The following is a 20124-nucleotide window of genomic DNA, read 5'->3' on the forward strand; positions in this document are numbered from 1 at the left end:
AACCTGGCCTGAGGGTTTTTCTTCTGAGACCAAACTGCACCAACACCGACATCAGACGCGTCCACCTCGCGGGTAAAGGGGAGTTTAAGATCAGGATGTACCAGAACCGGGGCGGATACAAACGCTTTTTTTAAGAGATCAAAAGATTCTACCGCAGTGGAGGAACAAGACGAGGGATCTGCTCCTTTCTGAGTAAGGGCCGTCAGGGTGGCTACTAAAGAAGAAAAATTCTGAATAAACCTGCGATAATAATTGGAAAATCCCAGGAAACGTTGCACAGCCTTAAGTGTGGTGGGCTGAAGCCAATCTTGGACCACTTTGACTTTGGCAGGATCCATCGTGAGGCCGGAGTCTGAAATTATATATCCTAAGAAAGTGGTCGAAGACTGGTGGAAGTGGCATTTTTCAAGTTTAGCGAACAAATGGTTTTCACGTAACAGGAGTAGCACTTGTTTGACATGTCCTACATGTTCCTCAAGAGTCTTAGAAAAAATGAGAATGTCGTCCAAGTACACTATTACAAAGGGATTGAGTAGATCTCTGAATATTTCATTATCAAAATCCTGGAAGACAGCGGGGGCATTGCAAAGACCGAAAGGCATGACCAAATATTCAAAGTGTCCATCCCGGGTATTGAAAGCGGTCTTCCATTCGTCGCCTTGACGGATTCTGATAAGGTTGTATGCACCTCGTAGATCCAATTTGGAGAAGATTTTAGCTCCCCTGAAGACGATCAAAATATTCGGAAATGAGAGGAAGCAGATAGCGTTTTTTAATCGCGATTTTGTTGAGTCCTCGATAATCTATGCATGGCCGCAAGGACCCATCCTTTTTCTTAATGAAGAAAAACCTGACCCCAGCGGGAGAGGTAGATTTGCAAATGAAGCCCCTTAACAGATACGCAGCACTGTATTCTTTCATGGCTCTAGTCTCTGGCATACCAAGGGATAAGAGGCCCCTCTGGGCGGTGTCGTACCTGGAATTAATTCGATGGGGCAATCGTAGGGGCGATGAGGAGGAAGAATTTCGGACTTGACTTTGTCAAAGGCATCCTTGAAGTCGAAGTATTCCTCCGGCAGCTGTATCCTTTCCTTCTCTTCAGATACGGTGGTTGCACAAACGCTACTCGAACCCTCCAGACAGTTCTGAATACAGTGTGGACGTCACTGAATAGGTTCTTTGCTCAACCAGTCAATTCATGGATTATGAGTCTGTAGCCAGGGTAGGCCTAAGATTACTGCAATAGAGGGAGTATGAATAGCGGTCAAAGAAATGTCTTCTACGTGATTATTTACAGACCTTAACTGAATATCCTGGATTTCCAAGAAAATGAATGCAGGCTGAAGTGGTCTACCATCAATGGCTTCTAAGGCAATGGGGTTTTTCTTGCACACTAGAGGAATCTTGTGGTGTTCTGCGAAGCTCTGATCAATAAAGTTGCCCCCGGCACCAGAATCGAGAAAGGCCAAAGTGGAACCCGAGAATCCCTTACCAGACAAAGAGATGGGCACAAGGATCTTAGTGGGATTAGAAATGGTTATAGGGGAAAGAGAAATCGTTCCCAATGAGACTCCCCTGGACCTCATGGGAACCTTGTGTTTCCCGCCTTGTTGGGGCAAGAGAAAGCGAAATGTCGAGGACCCCCACAATACAGACATAGTCCAGCATCTATGCGGCGTTGTCTCTCTAGGTGCGAGAGCGAAGTGACTCCCAATTGCATAGGTTCAGAAGAGTCTGGGACAGGAAATTCAAACTGACTGACCTGATTCAGGGTAATCCTTGAGGTTGGTGAGCGATGAAGTCTTCTCTCGGTCTTTCTCTCCTGGAGGCGGTGATCCACCTTGATGCAGATCGCAATGAGATCCTCCAGGTCAGTGGGCCGGTCATGAGTAGCCAGTTCATCTTTTACAGTCTCTGACAATTCCTGCCAGAAAGCAACAGACAAAGATTCTCCGTTCCAATCCGTCTCCGCGGCAATAGTCCTAAACTCGAGTGCGTAGCGAGCAACAGAGCGGTTACCTTGAGAAACAGATAGCCAGGCATGGGAGGAGTACTAGTGACCAGTGGGATGGGATCCTGGCGAGAACCTTGAAGGTGGAGGGATAAGGGCCTAAACTCCTATCTCATGACTCTCAAGTTTTGGTCATTAGACTCCCATTTATCTTCAAGACTGAACAGGGCGTTGGCGTGCGTGCTCAGGACTCTTCCTACCTCAGCGGGGTCGAAGTTTGTTTGGCCGAGCATACTGTAACGCGTAGCTCACCACAAACGAGGCGCGACTGCGGGGCTGAAGTAGGGAATTGTATAGAATGCCAACCACAACCGCGAGGGCGCGCCTAGAGTGTAGGATAGTCGTGCAGGCCGGATCAGGGTAACAGCAGACAGCATAAGCTAGGTACTTGCCGGGTCTTGGCGTATAGAGCAGCGGATCGTTTGGGTACTTAGCGAGGGGCCAGGTTGGAGAGCATAGAGTAGTTCTGGAGCCAAGCCAGGGTCAGTGCAGGAGAGAGCAGCGTCGTTGTGGTTCCAAAGCCAGGGTCAGTGTAGGAAAGAGTAGAGTAGTCGTCCAAAGCCAAAGTCAGTGCAGGAGAGTATCACAGGGTAGAATCCAGGCAGGGTCAGGCAGCAGGGTACAAGCAGACAGGAACTAGGCAGTGAGTGCAGCGTCACACAAACAGAGGTTATGCTCGGCAATGAGAACATATGTATAGGACCTCCCACCAATGGGAGGCGACTAGGACGCAGGAGAATGGCACAAGATAGGCTGCTGGACCACACAGATGCGTCCTATTACACAGCCAATAGTCAGTGCTTCAAAATGTGCGTGCATGCCGCCTGCAACTCGAGCAACACGTAGGTGACCCGGTCACGCGCCATTATCACTCGCCGCAAGAGCTGTGCCAGCACGGGGTGGAGACCAGAGGCGGGACCCGCGGGAAAGGAGGCAGAGCGAGGTGCGAGACCGTGCAACCGTGACGTCACAGCGGGGGCAGAGACCAGAGGCAGGACCCGTGGAGGTAGAGGCGGAATAGGGGGCGTGACCGCGCTGAATAATGGTGACTTCAAAGGCTGGGGGCGGGACCGAGGGACGGGAACCACAGACCACTGAGGAGACCGTGCACCGCGCGCCAAGACAGGAGGGATGAGGATGCGCCCTATGCCCAGGAACTGAAGGGGGCTGCAGAGAAACCGCATGCCGCGCGTAAGTACCGGCGCCAGGTTGCCACTCTTGAGTGCCATGGTAGTCCAATGGGCGGGTGAGGGTTAAAGGGGCAGAAGCAGCAGAATGGCGAATCTTCACATAGGCATCCTGGAGAAAGGTAGACATTCTGCCACTGTGCAAGGGGGCTTGGTCTGGTATGCTAAGCGGGTTAAGTGCGAAGTTAGCGCATGACCATTGGCATACCGTGAAGCCTTTTGCCTGGCTGCAGGAACTGTTGGCAAACTTGCCATTGGGTGGGAATTCGCTTCCCATGCCAAGATTGGCTGTGTATTACCCAGATAGGCTTGGGAGGGTGTTATAAGACTGTGCAGGCTATCGGGCGGGTGTTCAACGGTGTTCTTCTGTGATCCATCGGAAGGTATAGCGTGCGGTACAGAGACAATTCCATCGTAACCAAGGATTGTACCCCGCTACAAAAGTTTGTTAGAAATGAGGACTTGTAAACAAATTCTGCAAGCGCAAAACGAAGATACTTCTTTCGGCAGAGTTACAGGGGCTGCAAGCGGCGCCCCTACCTAAAGACGGTTTTGCGTCTCTTGTTTGCGTATCGACCCCGCTCCTGGGAATTGATACCTAGGGACTGTATTTCCTGGACTTTTGTTCTGGAAACCATTTATTTAGTTTTACCTCATTCCCATAAGTGTTATTTCGTGTTATCTTGTAAATCAAGTTGTGTGTGTCTCGTGTGAATAAATTACAATTTATATTATCTTACGTTTTGCGCAATCAAAGGATCCAGGTATTTTTGTGGGATAAGCACTGGTCTCCCATGACAGGGATGGAACAGTGCAGTATCACTATACATATATATATATATATATATATATATATATATATAATCAAAAAATAAATAGATGATACCGTTCTGTGGCTAACGAAATGCTTTTATTTGTGTGAGCTTTCGAGATACACTGATCTCTTCTTCCGGCGATGTTACAATGAATGATGCAAGGGTATACTTACCTTGCTTCATTCAACTTTTTGATTATTGAAGCTTGGCTAACACGGTACTGATACCTCTACATATATATATATATATATATATATATATATATATATATATATATATATATATATATATATATATATATATATATATATATATATATATATATATATACACTCACACACATCTCAAATTATGGTGGGTGAAAAAGGCAACAAGAAAAGTCCACCGTATTGCATATAGCAAATAAAAGAGCACTTGTGAATGTGCTCACAAGTGATCTTTTTATTTGCTATATATATATATATATATATATAAAACTTAGTTAATATATGTAACATACGTTATGTAACGTTTTGCACCAGTTTTTTCATGTTTTAGACTTATTCCATTGATTTATCAATTTATTATTATTTATTTGTGGATTATTTCTACACATGACATTATTATTTAGAGTGTTTTGTTTTATCTCTTGTCAAAGCGATCCATCTAGTATAATTTAGTCAAGTTTTTATTTGTTGGCAACATGAATGACAATCTAAATGTGAATATTCTATTGTATTAAATGAATCTACTATCAATATTTCCCATTTTATTTCATTATAATTCAAATTGATTTTTAATATTATTATGGCCCTATTATGGTCAATTGTGAGTAATTAGAAGCTCAATATCATTGCTTCTGCTTTTCTAATACTACATGGGGTCGTTGACAGTCTCACAATATATTAGTGGATACATTGTTTATTCACCAATACATTTTAACAAACATTTTAGATTTAGATTCATGCTGCTTCCTTTTTCAATGTCCCATTTCGGTTCAAGTTATAGGCTTTCTTTGTTTTATTTTGTGGCAGTTTATACTCTTTTACATCTTAACAGTGTACACGGGGAAGTGTCTGCCATTCATGATTGCACAATTGCACGCATAGTTTCCCTGTGTTTGATTATTAGTTTTGTGTTGTCGTGTGTATATGTACAGTACAGTAGGAGATGCAGCCATCAGTATTACAGTAGATCACTTGCCTTGGAAAATCTGGGGCAATCCAACTGAAAATGCCTCAACATTTCTGTGAGAGTCTTAATGGCCCATCGGATTAACACAGTGGGGGGTCCCTGCAAACTGAATGGGACTGCCAGGACCCCCGCTGTGTTAATCCGAAAGGCCATTAGGAATCTCACAGAAATGTTGAGGCATTTACTGTGAGATGCCTTCGTTTTTACCCAGGCAAGTGATCGGATACAGGTGGCTGCATCTGTATGTATGTATGTATGTATGTATGTATGTATGTATGTATGTATGTATGTATATACACACACACACACACACACACACACACACACACACACACACACACACACACACACACAGTTATTATTTGCTTCATATACTTCTGCGATGTTGGGCTTTTACCTGGTTGAGCAGCGGCCCTGGTTTTTCCCCTTCCCATATTCCCTCTTCCACTTTCATCTGGTTTTCAGGTGGGAATTTTTTAAGGGGCCGCCCTCCACCTGACAGACGGTTATAAATAAGATGCTTGATGCCTATTCCATTACTCTTTGATACTGCGTAGCATGGTGAGAAACGGGTCAGAGGATTCTTGTTTCATTCCTGTTTGTCTGTTCCATGTGCATCCATTAAACTTTCAATTTTACAATACTGCCTCTAGCTCTATCATTGCCTCTCCTCCTCCATCTATCTCTCTACTTTCAAGTGATTCCCAGGCTGAAACACGCTTCGAGGAACAATTTCTCATTAGAGAAGTCGTACCATGAGTACTTACTTGTCTCCGCTGGAGCAGGAATTTCATTCCAAAGTTTTATTATATCTGAGAGAGTGTGAGGACCGTTCTGTGGTTACATGTTGTGGTGGGGACTTGTTGAGTGAGTTGGAGAGCCTGTTGGGGGTGCTTCTGTTGCAGGGCTTCCTCTTGGTGTAGCTTGTTCCTCTCCCCTCCCTGCCCTGACCATCAGGCGTTGGGTAGCACAGAGGGTCTTTACCTCACATATATCTGGGCGATTTGTCATTTGCCACGGATCGGTTACCCCCTATGTGACATTCATTATGATTGCATCCTTTTACTATATTTACATATAGCAGTGTTAATATGTACAACAATGTATCAGCACTTATAGTTTTTGGATGCACCTATTAGGGAATCTTTCCTTCACTTTTCCTCCATATGACTCAATAAGTCTACATCTCTCAAAGCAGGCTTACATTAAGGATATAGATGCAAGTAATTAGTTAATGTAAATAAATGTTCTTACCGATATATAAATCACTGAGTACTGAAAAGGAAAAAAATAAATATTAATATTTGTTATACCATATTCTTAAATTTGTTCCTGAACAGTATAATCATATAATTTCCCAAGATTCCTAGACAGTTCCTGTAAAGCCCTAGAGGTGCTGGGCTCTGTGTCCCTTCATTCTATCTCTTAATTGTACAGTAACTCCCAGCCAACATCTGCATCTGTGTCTATTTCCCATATCACCAAATATCTTGAGTTCTTTCTTTCTCTGCACCCATCCCAGGCCCCCATCCCAGACCAGAAATCTAGCAGTAGAGGGCTGAGCACCCACAACTAGAGCCTTCAAGTTCTGTATCCAAGTCCTTCCCTTGAGATTTCCATTGCAAGAGCTGCAAGGTTCCGGTTCCCATATCTGTCCCCGAGTTGGGTGGCTCTGGAGGTGCCGGCTCTATCTCCCTGTAACCCACTCAAGAAAATCCCTGTAAAGAACTCACCTTCGTGGGCACTGGCTGCAGCTTGGAATTTAGGGAGATCAAACGTATTCGCACTGCAGAGAGGAACACATTGTGTTAATGAGCCCTGCAGACTGTACATGTGACGAGACCTGTGAGGTTTGGAAAGTTCTTGCAGGATTTCATTTATGAATAACTATCCTGTTGGTCCATTAAAAGATCTCACGAATCATAGGAACAAGCAAAGTTCTCTCTTTCTCTCTTCCAACAGATGTAGAACTAAACTGTTCAGACAACTGAGGGGAAATTGTCACGGCAGACCAGGTTTACCAACACATTTTTATACCGGGATCATTGATTGGGCAAAGCAAGGAGGTAAAATAAATTATAATTTATTTCAGGAAAAGACACACACACAATGTAACACAATTTGCACAGTTAACACACTTACTGGGAACGGGGCTAACGAATAAACTTGTCCTTTAAACAAAACTCGCAAAAATGACCTCTGTAGGAGCCCTTTCCAATGACCAGGAGGTACTCACGAAAGTTCTGGAACTGATTTCGGCATGTAATGTCAGACGCGACCGCTACGTTCTTCAGAAGTGGGACTTCTTGAGTCAAAATCTTCGAAGCCGGCTCGCGTCTATTCAGCACAGAACATCTTTGAATTTGCCGCTGATGGTATTGCATTTGGAATCTGCACCACCCATTGGCTGCAAGGTTTCTTATGGGTTTCAGGGTCCCATTCACAAACCTCTACAGCCTATCAGAGGAATTCTCCTGCCAGCCTATCAGAGGATTTGCCGGTATTGTAAAGCCGGGTGGGTACCTTTTCTCATTCTGCAAAGGGGCATGTGCCAACCTGGCACCTCTGCCTCTTTACATACTGAGCCCACCCACTGTCCAGGCTCCACAGAGTCTGGGCTCTGGCAAATGGTGGCCGGATAGCCTTGTGTTAGCCCAGGATGCGGGTACTCAAGCAGAATTGCAATACCCCTCCTGTTCTAACACCTTGGCATCCCTGAGGCTTTCAAGTCAAGACTCCGCACAGACCCATAGGCACCAAGTTTGGTAGCCATCTGGTCACTCGGAATCCATGACTTGGAAATCTCACAGTTCATTTACAGGTTATCAGTACATATACCTATTAAAAATAACTCTTTAATAAAATATACTGTGTCCTGTCTTCTGTGTGATAAAATATCTAAGTCCCTGTTCTAGTGTCAGGGATGGAGTGAGAGTATATGTTGCCTACTCTCACTAGCCTCATTCTTGGCACACTTTAGAAATTAACTTTAAAACCTTTTTCACACAAGAAACCACTCTCAGCTTTATCACATAGCTGGAGCACCCCCTGAACCCCACATACTAGGTTCAGGATACCTGAGCATGTATCTATGCACCGTCCTTATACTAGGGGCCCCTCTTTATACTAGGGACCTAGTGTATGATTGCAGGTATACATTAACCCCGTCATGCCCATTTACCTTGTCTGGAAGATGCTGCAGCAGGAATCCTGGCGGTGAGTCGTAAGAACGTTTTCAGAGTCAGAGTTTGCCCAGAGCAATGTGCTTGGCTGCATCCAAGAATCTCACTCGATTCCCAGATCCAACACCTGAGGTATCCCATAACTCTGGAACCCCAATAGATAGACACATTGTGACTTTCTCCGGCAAACCCACCCTGAAACTTACAGCCTAGAAATCTCCCGGTCCCAGCATCCCAGGAAAGGCGAAACACACAAAAATCTTTAATGCCACATAATTTGCACAGTGTCACAGCAATGCATTTAGGACATCTGGGTCAAGATCTGACACTCCAGGACCTCAACACACGGATCAGGGGTAACCAAGTGGGCTGAACCTTTATTAGTGAGCCTGGTTAATCCCTTCACCGTCACAGAAATGTCCCAGGATTTCTGCTGAGACCCTATTAACACTCCTCTTTTGTACAAGTTATACTACAATCAGGCTTTTATCCTAACTTGCCAGAAAGGGACACCACTGATAAGATTGTTTAATCATAAGTATCTTACATCCCATGTAAATGTTACACCTTTGATTTATAATTCAATATCCAGTGGCACAAAAAGAAAAACATATGATAACTTGTGGAATTTTCCCTTTTTGCATTGGAAATAGTGCAACTGAAAAGACAGCACACACCCAACATTTTTATAGCAAAACCAGAGCCCTCTCACCTTTCTGCCCCTTCTTGTAGACTGGTTTGTCCAGCTGAATCAAGTAAACGTCCTTCATGACATCAATCACCACACTTCTGCGCTCCAGGTGTTGGATTCTCTGACCAGTAGCCTCAAAGGTAATGAAGACTGGTACAGCCACTGGCACGGTTGGGACCTTGGAGGATACAAAGATAGGCTCATGACGTAAACATGGTTTTTTCTTTACCAATCTATATTTCCCCTAATATCTTCTCTTTATCAGTATTTGTGGCTCCAACTTTCCACTTTCTTTTTCACTGGGACTAGATTTCGGCTTCTCCCCCTGTCTCTCTTTCAGAGTACATGTTATTTACCCTAGTTTGCCTTTTCACCATAATGCCATAAATTGGCTTCATCATCAAGAGCATTATTGCTTCTGGCGGAGTATTAAAGTCCATTTGCTACATTATAGGGTTAACGACGTCTTTTATCCATCTTCCCAATAACGGATATCAGATATTGGTCCTTCTATCACACACAATGTAGCAAATGAGGATATTGGAAATTAACCAGAAACATCTACACCTTTCCCCCTCCTTCTCCAGTACTGTCTCCACTTTCTGTGCGATTTTCATTACATTTATCTTTTCCTTATGTAACGGGTATTCCCCCCCACCCAATCGCATATAGTGTGTGTGTGCGGGGAAGCTAATGTTACCTGGTATGGTGCGTTATACCTGTCAGGCTCACAGGAGGCCTGAGCCTCCGCTAGTGAGAGCCTGGGGTGAATCTCTGGAATGTTCTCGTCGGTCAGCGCCTCCACCTATGTAGGATTCTATAGGAATGTAGAATGGGCCTAGCATAGGAACCCACCCAGAAACCACATACACCAGGGTTATGGCTACAAGGTTTACTGAACGAGTAAATAACACAATAACATCACATCATATTGTATAGCAACACAACACAGAGTATCATACTTTCACAGTGCAACATCAGTATGCACAACGATATATATGTCACCCTCTGCCACTAGCTGGCAGCTATAACCTTGCCCCTACCTGGGCTATAACCTCCTTACACAGTATTCCCAAAGTCCTTGTACCCAAAGTCCCAAGAGTCCCACAACCCCACCCACGTGTGGAACAGCGCTGCCCACTAAGATGAAGTGTATAGGTGGTGCACTTGGTGACTTGGATAATACCTGCCCGGTGCTCTTGCTACCGGGTGCGCAGATGACCTTTGCTTGGAATCCCTTGCTCCAGGAGATGGTCCAAGATGCCTCCGCCTAAATGGTGGGTGGCTCTTGCATGGAGTGATCCACCTTTATAATGTCTCTTATCTCTGCTAACGCAGAGGATGTTATACCTTCACAGCAATTGCCAGGATAGTCACGGTTCCTGGCTGGACCCTCACTTGTCTAGGTTCTACAGGACCCTGTCCCTAGTCTAAGGGGAGTCCCTGTAGTAACCACAAGCTGAGGTGAGTAAGGCCTAGCTGGGGCCTAAGGGGAGACTTCTGGCCTAGTGCAGGAGGCTACTTTCCTCCCTGCACAAACACACCCTCCCCTCTCTGTGTCCCAGCTCCTAACTGACAATCCCTGTCTTCACACAACATTGTTGCAACTTTGCAGCATGAGAATCTGTCAGCCTTATTGGCTGTCTGGCTGCCTGTGACCAGGGTGAAAGTGCAGTCCCCAGAGGCTGCTGGGAACTGTAGTCCTTGGTGGCTCTCTTTAACATTGGGGCCTCGTGCGCGCTGTGTAATGGCCGCTGCTGCTGCTGCTGCTAACTGCGCATGTGCGAACTGGGGGATGTCCCTGACTATGGAGCGCCTCTTCTCACTCCCTGTAATGGCTGCCATATCGCATCTGAGGCTATACTGCACGCGCGCGAACTTCCGCGTATGCGCAAACGCACACAAGATGGCGGCGCCCTGTAGCTGATGTCGCCGGGAGCCCCCGGTGACGCGATCACCCCTGCAACTGCCCTCACGCTTTCGCAGGTGAGAGCGAGAGAACCGAATGTCTGGGGAGCCAGAGGGGACCTGGCTACACTTAAAACAGGAATAAATAAGAACATAATAACATTGTAATACAATGTGTCACTAGCCTCCTTTACATGTGTGCACACGGAATTACCACCAATGCAAGGTTTAGACATCTGTATTCCAATAGTGTCCACATGGGCTATATAGGAATGACACGTGGCACAAGATGACAGTTCTGGTATAACTGTTGTACAGTATGTCTGTGGTTTTACAATATCAGCTGGTCTATTTGGCAACATAAGTTAATTCACCACAGAATGTTCCAACTTAGTAACCGCCCAACCACCCTAATGCCTTCTTGTCATATCACTCCCTCCCATTGGCACAAAACACTCACTTGGAAATCACTGCATTTGAAGGTGTTGGTAGCTGGGACTTGCTCATTGAAGATGGTTGTATTTTCTCCTTTGTATTCAAGCAGAACGTTGAGGTTCAGTGGTTCACCATGATCCACCAGGTTCACACATGCTGTAGTAATCTCTCCGCTCTTTAGCATAGAAGGGACAGACAAGGCATATTGTCTGCAGACAGAGAGACAGGACAGCTATAAGTGGGAGTCCATCCTTTCTACACCATCATCATCATTTTCTAAAGCACCAACATATTTACAGCGTGGTATAATGGGGGTACATGTTATGTAACAGAGTTACGTATATTACATAAACAGAATGACATACCAAATAAGAACAAATAATTGGAAACAGATACAGAAGGTACTGGAGGGCCCTGCTAATGAGAGCTTACAGTCTAGAGGAAGTAATGTGCAATGTTGGAACAAAAAAGGTTGTGGTAGAGAGTATGCCTCAAGGTGGAATAAGGTCCGATGCACAGCTTATCCCATTAAGCTTTGGGGGTTAGGATATTAGGGGGAGTTAGCGTGGAGTTTAGTCCAGCCATGCAGCAGATAGGGGTATGCCATATAGACTTCCTTGAAAAGGTGGGATTTCAGGGAGTTTTTCTATTTCTTAATGCTGTGCATGGTAGGGAATTCCAGAGAGAGGGTGCAACACAGGGAGAAGTCTTGTAGGCGGGAGTGAGAAGAGATAATAAGGCAGGAGGAAATGGGATATCATGGGCAGAATGTAGGTGGCATTTAGGGACATATTTGGGGATCAGGGCTGCGATGTAAGTTGGTCAGAACTAGGGTTTTACATTTGAATCTAGAGGATATGGGAAGCCAGTGTAGGGATTTTCATAGTGGAGCAGCAGAAGTGGACCGGTGAGTGAGGTAGGAGTCTGGCAGCAGCATTTTGGGTGGATTGGAGTTGGGAGAGGTGGACAAGTGGAATTCCAGCTAGAAGAAGGTTTCAGTAGTTAAGGCGGGACAAGATGAGTGAGGGAATTAGGATTGTAGTTGCGTCATGAGTGAGAAAAGGGTGTATCCTAGTGACTTTGTGGAGAAGGCAGGACTTAGGGGCTCATTCACAAAGCAGTGACAAGTGGTTTTTAAATGCGATAAATGCCCTTATATTGCGATACTGCCTGCTCTGCTAGTCACAAAGCAGTCATAACAGTGAAGTATCGTGCTATAATGGCTTTTTATCACCTTTAAACAGTGAAAATAAAGTCTTACGATAGACCAAAAAATGGCTAATGGGCCGTTTTTTGCTAGTAACTGCTATTCACAAAGCAGTGATAAATGTATTGTACTATAAAAGCTCACCATTTCTTTTTACCAGCTAAAGCCTGGCGCAAAACAGATGACACATGCATAAAAGCATTTTTTTTCTGCACAGCATTAAAACAAGACGCCGGTGGGTTGTCTCCGCGGGTGTCCGTGGGAGTCAGGGGAGCCGCAGCGTTCGCGCGCCCCGTCTCCAATGACTCGGCGCCAAATGAAGTTGTGGGTCATGTGACGTTATTGGATCCCGGGTTGCCATGGCAAAGCATCGCCGAAGACCCGGCTGGCAGCAGGTGAGTTACAGAGGCCTCATGCCTCCCCCGGTATTTAATTTAAATGCAGTGGGGAAGAGCGCGGGGGCCTCTGTAACCGCCCACGCCCCCCCCTAGTAATTCTCCTCCCGCCTAGTAGCGCGCCCCCCAGTTTACGCATCGCTGATGTATAGTGACTTTTCCTCTGATATAACGACTTTGTACAGATAGGGTAAGCACAATACTCAATGCTTGTGTAATAACTAATGCTGGTGTATTATATTAAGCTTCTCCTGAACATCCAGTGACCCTGTTAATCCCACTATTTACCACAAATAATACAAATAATCCCAAAGGTCTTACATTGCTAAATAATAATTGCAAATAGTAGAAGCCAACAGGTGTTTTCTGCTCTGTTGCATTCTTTCAATCAACAAATGTCATATACAGTATGAGACTGGTAGATAAATAACATTGCATGTGTGTAATTAAGTAATTAAGTATTATTTCTATTGTTCTCTTTTGACATTTGTTTCAGGCTGATGTTTGTACAGCTCATGTAAGATCCCCAACTGCAGGGACTGCAAACATTGAGCAAGATCCACAATCTGACCAAAAGTATGGGAAGGTAAAGTGTGTACTTTAATTGTAACACAAAGGTGCCTATTCTAGTATCTTCAATGTTATCACTGCCAAATCGAGCGGTTTGGCAGGACCCTACCTCACGGTCTGACATTTGTGTTATCACGGTATTCAGAAAGAGTTATCGCAAGTCAGAAACCGTGAGGTAGGATAATGCTGAGCCGCTCGGGATAGCAGTGTATCTATCTCAGCCGTTCTAAGTTCTGCTGCTGTGATCTGCCCACACTCTGTAAGAACTGCACGGAGAGAGCTGCACAGAGAGAGCTGCATCTCCCTGCACAGCTCTTACAGGCGATCTCCCTGCACAGAGAGAGAGCTGCCTCTCCCTGCACAGCTCTTACAGGCGATCTCCCTGCACAGAGAGAGCTGCCTCTCCCTGCACAGCTCTTACAGGCGATCACACTGGTTTTATTTAATTTAAAAACACCGTATTGATGCAGGGGGTCTCCGGATCTGAACCACGTTAATTTCAGCCCTGGATACCGCCGGCTTCCCGAGTTACAGTCCTCAGTATGGGGTGCCGTTATCTACCTGCATTTTGTTTTTAACTGCATAATGTTTCATTTTTAATGGGCAAATGTGCTATTATCTGGATAATAGGGATTTTGTTCCTTACTGAACAGTATGTGTGTGTAGGGAGTGTGTGGTGGTTGGGGGTAGTGGGGGCGGATAGTAGGGTTCCCATCCATTGCCATTGGGGTTATCTTTGCTCACATTGCGGGCATAGATTGCCAGTGTAGTAATCAATGGGTGTATATTAATGTTTATTTGGGGTAGAGGGGGTGGGTGAAGGTTGGAGCTGCCCGTGGTGGATGTTTATGCCTCCTAGGTGGGTAGCGGGAGGCGTTAACCGCTAAGGTAATGAAGGGGTTGACTCCGCCCGCAACCTTCCCGGTAGGCATAAACACTCACCACGGCCCAACAACCACCTTCACCAACCTCCTCTATCACCAATAAACTGGGTACTGGTATGTAAGAGATGTGTGCAGAGGTATGCAATGGAGACCGTTTTTAAGGTGAAATTAAAATAAGGCTTTATTGCGCCTGTCCCTTTTAACACAGCAAAACATATGAAAACAACAAACGCCTGTCCCTGTTTAAGGGCTAACTTATTTCCCCAGTCCCTTTCTCCAGGGCTGGAGGGATACTCCCTTTACCACCCTATTCCCCAAAGTCTCAAGAGATACCTTAAAGCAGGTGGCCCTTCATGTCAGTCTCTGGTCGGTTCCTGGGTCCCCTGTGTCCAGGAATATAAGTCTCTGGGTGTCTTGATCTCAGCACCCCTTTGTGCTCAAGACAGTCTGTGTGCAGGCTTCTCTGCTTTCCTGTGTCAGTTCCAAATGTCAGCTCAGGAAAATCCTCCTCCTGTGTCTCACATGACACTATTTCACAGAGCTCTGAGGGAGCTCTAATCAGCCAGGTGGAGTTGATTGCAGGTGTGCAATTAACCAGCACACTGCTAGATTAGAGGCAAGATTCTTAACAGGGATAAGACCCTGTTACATGGTATTTTACCCCTTCATTACCTGAGCGGTTAGCCACCAGGATAATGAAGCAGCGTGTAAATGTGTTTTTATTATATAGGATGCACACGGTTCACAAAATGAGCTCCCGCACGATTCGTCTGTGTGGGAGCGCGACCGATCGGGAAGAAGCACTTCTTGCGCGAGTTTGGCATGTCATCAAAGCTTTCCGAATAGCTACACATCCAACCTCTGAGGAACCTACCGGTTTTGTTTTATGTCCCGAGGCTTGATGCCTGAATAAATTAGCTCATTTTTAATCCGCCTCCAGCCCGGATTATTAGCAGTGCTTGTTCCTGCCTCCTTCGTTTGCTGTTTTCTACTTTGGGAGCGACGCACGCCAAACAGGACGGATGCATGGTGATCCAGTGTGTATTTGACTCATATCATTTATGGTTCTTTGTTCTAAGTGGCCAGTGTGTATCTGGGAATTTTTGTTAGTCACACGGAGCAGGAGGATCACATAGGAGGGTAAGGGATTCCAGTACATAATTACTAGGTACGCTTACAATTGCTACCAGGGAAGATTGCCAGCCCCCCTCCTCCATCCCCTGTGCATATTCCGGGTGTGAACATTATCAACTTACATATACCACAGTATATAGTGCCACGGGACATTAACCTTTTGATTATGATTATTTTCCGTCTTTACCTGACAATTTGATTGAATAAATACATTACACATTTACACCATCCACAGAAGAGTTTTTGTAGCACCCCGTTGGGAATTATTCCCATTCCATGCCCCCGATATACACCCACACAGTGCATTCTTCATTCTATATAATAACTGCACCCGATATACACCCACATAGTGCATTCTTCACTCTATATAATAACTGCCCCGATATACACCCACACAGTGCATTCTTCACTCTATATAATAACTGCCCCGATATACACCCACACAGTGCATTCTTCACTCTATATAATAACTGCCCTTGATATACACCCACACATGCATTCTTCACTCTATATAATAACTGCCCTTGATATACACCCACACATGCATTCTTCACTCTATATAATAACTGCCCTTGATATACACCCACACATGCATTCTTCACTCTATATAATAACTGCCCCCGATATACACCCACACAGTGCATTCTTCACTATATATAATAACTGCCCCCGATATACACCCACACAGTGCATTCTTCACTCTATATAATAACATACACCTATACAGTGCATTCTTCACTCTATATAATAACTGCCCCCCGTTATACACCCACACAGTGCATTCTTCACTCTATAGAATAACTGCCCCCGATATACACCCACGCAGTGCATTCTTCACTCTATATAATAACTGCCCCCGATATACACCCACACAGTGCATTCTTCACTCTATATAATAACTGCCCTGATATACACCCACACAGTGCATTCTTCACTCTATATAATAACTGCCCCGATATACACCCACACAGTGCATTCTTCACTCTATATAATAACTGCCCCCGATATACACCCACACAGTGCATTCTTCACTCTATATAATAACTGCCCTTGATATACACCCACACAGTGCATTCTTCACTCTATGTAATAACTGCCCCCGATATACACCCACCCCGTGCATTCTTCACTCTATATAATAACTGCCCTTGATATACACCCACAGTGCATTCTTCACTTTATATAATAACTGCACCCGATATACACCCACACAGTGCATTCTTCACTCTATATAATAACTGCCCCCGATATACACACACACAGTGCATTCTTCACTCTATATAATAACTGCCCCCGATATACACCCACACTCTGCATTCTTCACTCTATATAATAACTGCCCCCGATATACACTCACACAGTGCATTCTTCACTCTAATAATAACTGCCCCCGATATACACCCACACAGTGCATTCTTCACTCTATATAATAACTGCCACCGATATACACCCACACTGTGCATTCTTCGCTCTATATAATAACTGCCCCCGATATACACCCACACAGTGCATTCTTCACTCTATATAATAACTGCCCCCGATATACACCCACACAGTGCATTCTTCACTCTATAATAACTGCCCCGGATATACATCCACACAGTGCATTCTTCACTCTATATAATAACTGCCCCCGATATACACCCACCAAATGCATTCTTCACTCTATATAATAACTGCCCCGATATACACCCACACAGTGCATTCTTCACTCTATATAATAACTGCCCCCGATATACACCCACATACTGCATTCTTCGCTCTATATAATAACTGCCTCCGATATACACCCACACAGTGCATTCTTCGCTCTATGTAATAACTGCCCCCGATATACACCCACACAGTGCATTCTTCACTCTTTATAGTAACTGCCCCCGATATATACCCACACCGTGCATTCTTCACTCTATATAATAACTGCCCCCGATATACACCCACACAGTGCATTCTTCACTCTATATAATAACTGCCCCTCATATCACACGCAGACAGTGCATTCCTCACTCTACATAATGACTGACCCTGATATAAAAACCAGACCAGACATTCCTCGCTCGATATAATGTTTGCCCCAGATATAACACCCCAGGAGAGGAGTTTTATCTCCACTAGAAGGGCTCTGATCAGTGTGTCCTAGCAGGGGGCTGTGACGGATCATTGGGTCATCGCACGAGTCCCTAATGTGCGTTCCCACACCAGACATACAATTGATCTCACTTACTGTATGGAGACGGGAAAACAAAGATGAGAGAGGATTCGTGCAGTGACAGACCAGTCTCTATACATGGCAGTATTGATGCTGCAGGCAGGACTTATATGCAGTGACAGAGCTTTGTATATAAATGGTACAGTAGAGGAATGAGTTGCTGTACATGGATTTATCACTTACGGGTCTGATCTCCCTCCAGCGATGAGACACAGAAGGGAAACACTCAGGAGAAGTCTCCTCAGGCACATTCTGGCAGCGTATGAGACAATAGACACTTTGTTCCTCCTCCTACTGTACCTGCTCCTACTCCCTGACTTTATGCACCTGTGAAAGGGGCGGGAACCTGAATTATCCTCATGTTGATAAAGTCATCCAATCAGAATCTAGCCTGGAACATAATACATCATGTCAATGATCTGGTCAGGCAGAGAAAGAGGGACGCTGTCATTGACCTCATTGGGATGAGAGATGTTTGATCAGGGAGAAAGTGGCAGTGTGCACAGCAATAGCAGCAGTTGCTGTTAAACAAAGATGTGGTGTAGGGACAGAGATGTGATCTTGTTAAGGAATAGCAGAGGATGCTGTGGTACAATGTTGAGACACTATGAAGGAGTTAGTACTGGAATAGCAGGCATGCTACAGAGCAGGGTTAGTATTAAGAGCGCCCAAAGTGTCCTAACAAAAAGCAGTGGTACTATACTGGATTAAACATACAGTATATCTTAATTTATTAAACATTGGAGCAAAACAGGACCGTATTCGAGAAAAATAGAAAGGGAAAGAGTATTTCTAAAATAATACAATTATTTGTATTAAACTAGAAAAAAGTAGTGGTACTCTGGGTTAGATATAATGTAATTATTAACAATAATTTCCTGTCATAGAAAAGTAATTGATGCCAAAGTGGATTTTTTTCTTTCCATGAGAGACACCTATATTTAATTAGAGTCCCAAGTGCTATATATAGCCCCCTCTCCCCCATAGGGCTCGGATAGATATATATATATATAATATATATATTCCTCTTTCCCCCACCCTCTGGGAAATGGTCTTACTACTGGTGTATTCTGTGGCTGCTGTTTCATACCTGGTTGGTAAACATGAGGCAGGAGATCTCCGCGATGGCACGGGGACGACATCAGGACAGGCTCACGGTCCAAGAGGATCCTGAGGCTTCAGGATGAACCTAATGGACACTTCTTCTTTGATCTCTAGCCATGTTTCAAATACTACGCCAGGTGTTGGTATGACTGAGGTTTATTGCACAGCATAATACATACACGGAATCACAGGATTTACATGATACCCCATCTTGAGGCATTAGCCATTATCTCCTTAGTACCCTACCCCCTAGTGGGCTAGGCCTCAGCACACTCCTCTAGCAGGAAAACTCTCTTCTGTGTCTGCTCACTCTGAAGTCTATCTCAGAACAACCTTAGCGCAACACCTTACTCTACTCTATAGAGAAGAACAACCCCCCTCCTTCCCTGGGGAGTGGCTTGTAAGCCGGCCGGTTCACTATCATAGACCCCGCCTTACAACCGCAGGCTAACCCTGAACTTTATTGAACATGCACAACGAACAATATAACATACTCCATCTAGTCTACTGCTAACACTGCCCACTTATTAAAGGGGGCTTACATTGTTATGAGGCCAAGAAAGCAGTAGTCCAAGGAGACAGGGCCACACAAATATATATATATATATATATATATATATATATATATATATATATATATACAGTGTTCGACAAACCTATACATTTGCTCGCCCCGGGCGAGTGGATTTAACCCCCGGGCGAGTAAATATTGGCCCAAGCAGCACACGTTTGGTACTAGGTGGCGAGTAGATTTTTTTGTGTGGCGAGTAGATTTTTTGGTGATTTGTCAACCACTGTATATATATATATATATATATATATATATATATATATATATATATATGAACAACAAGAAAAGAAAGCGCCCGATCCTAGTGCAGCATGAAAAAATACAATTTAATAAAAATGAATATGAATAAAACCAACAAATGCGAACTCACAAACACAGGATAAATAAATGCATATAATGAGTATACTCATTCGCCAACCGCCCACGTTGTGCCTTGGATGGCGCGCCCTCTCTCTGTCTGGGTTTTCTCAGCTCTGCTGAACCGACATCCAGCAGGGGATACAGGAAAAAGCTCTCCACAATGTGACCTGGAAGTCCTCCACAATGTTAGTGTATCCGGATATGAGGTCTGCAGTCCGTGACCCCACGATGCAGGGGCTGATCAGAGAAGTCTCTCTGCACTCCCAAAGGCAGTCCGTAATGAGGTGG

The 20124-nt window shown here is 44.8% G+C and overlaps 1 protein-coding gene across 1 annotated transcript in view; it reads right to left on the reverse strand.

Moving 5' to 3' along the window:
* Positions 1–18143, reverse strand: part of LOC142502043 (ovostatin-like) — a 149390-nt gene extending 131247 nt beyond the window's left edge. The window contains exons 1-5 of the mRNA XM_075612834.1: positions 17985–18143; positions 11428–11611; positions 9081–9237; positions 6920–6972; positions 6441–6461 (exon numbers count right to left, since the gene is read on the reverse strand). Coding sequence (XP_075468949.1) covers positions 6441–6461; positions 6920–6972; positions 9081–9237; positions 11428–11611; positions 17985–18052 — 483 coding nt within the window. The 5' untranslated portion in view covers positions 18053–18143. The remainder of the gene's footprint in view (positions 1–6440; positions 6462–6919; positions 6973–9080; positions 9238–11427; positions 11612–17984) is intronic.
* Positions 18144–20124: the final 1981 nt, after the last annotated feature.

This window comes from Ascaphus truei, chromosome 8 (genome assembly GCF_040206685.1).
Source record: "Ascaphus truei isolate aAscTru1 chromosome 8, aAscTru1.hap1, whole genome shotgun sequence".
Lineage (NCBI taxonomy): Eukaryota > Metazoa > Chordata > Amphibia > Anura > Ascaphidae > Ascaphus > Ascaphus truei.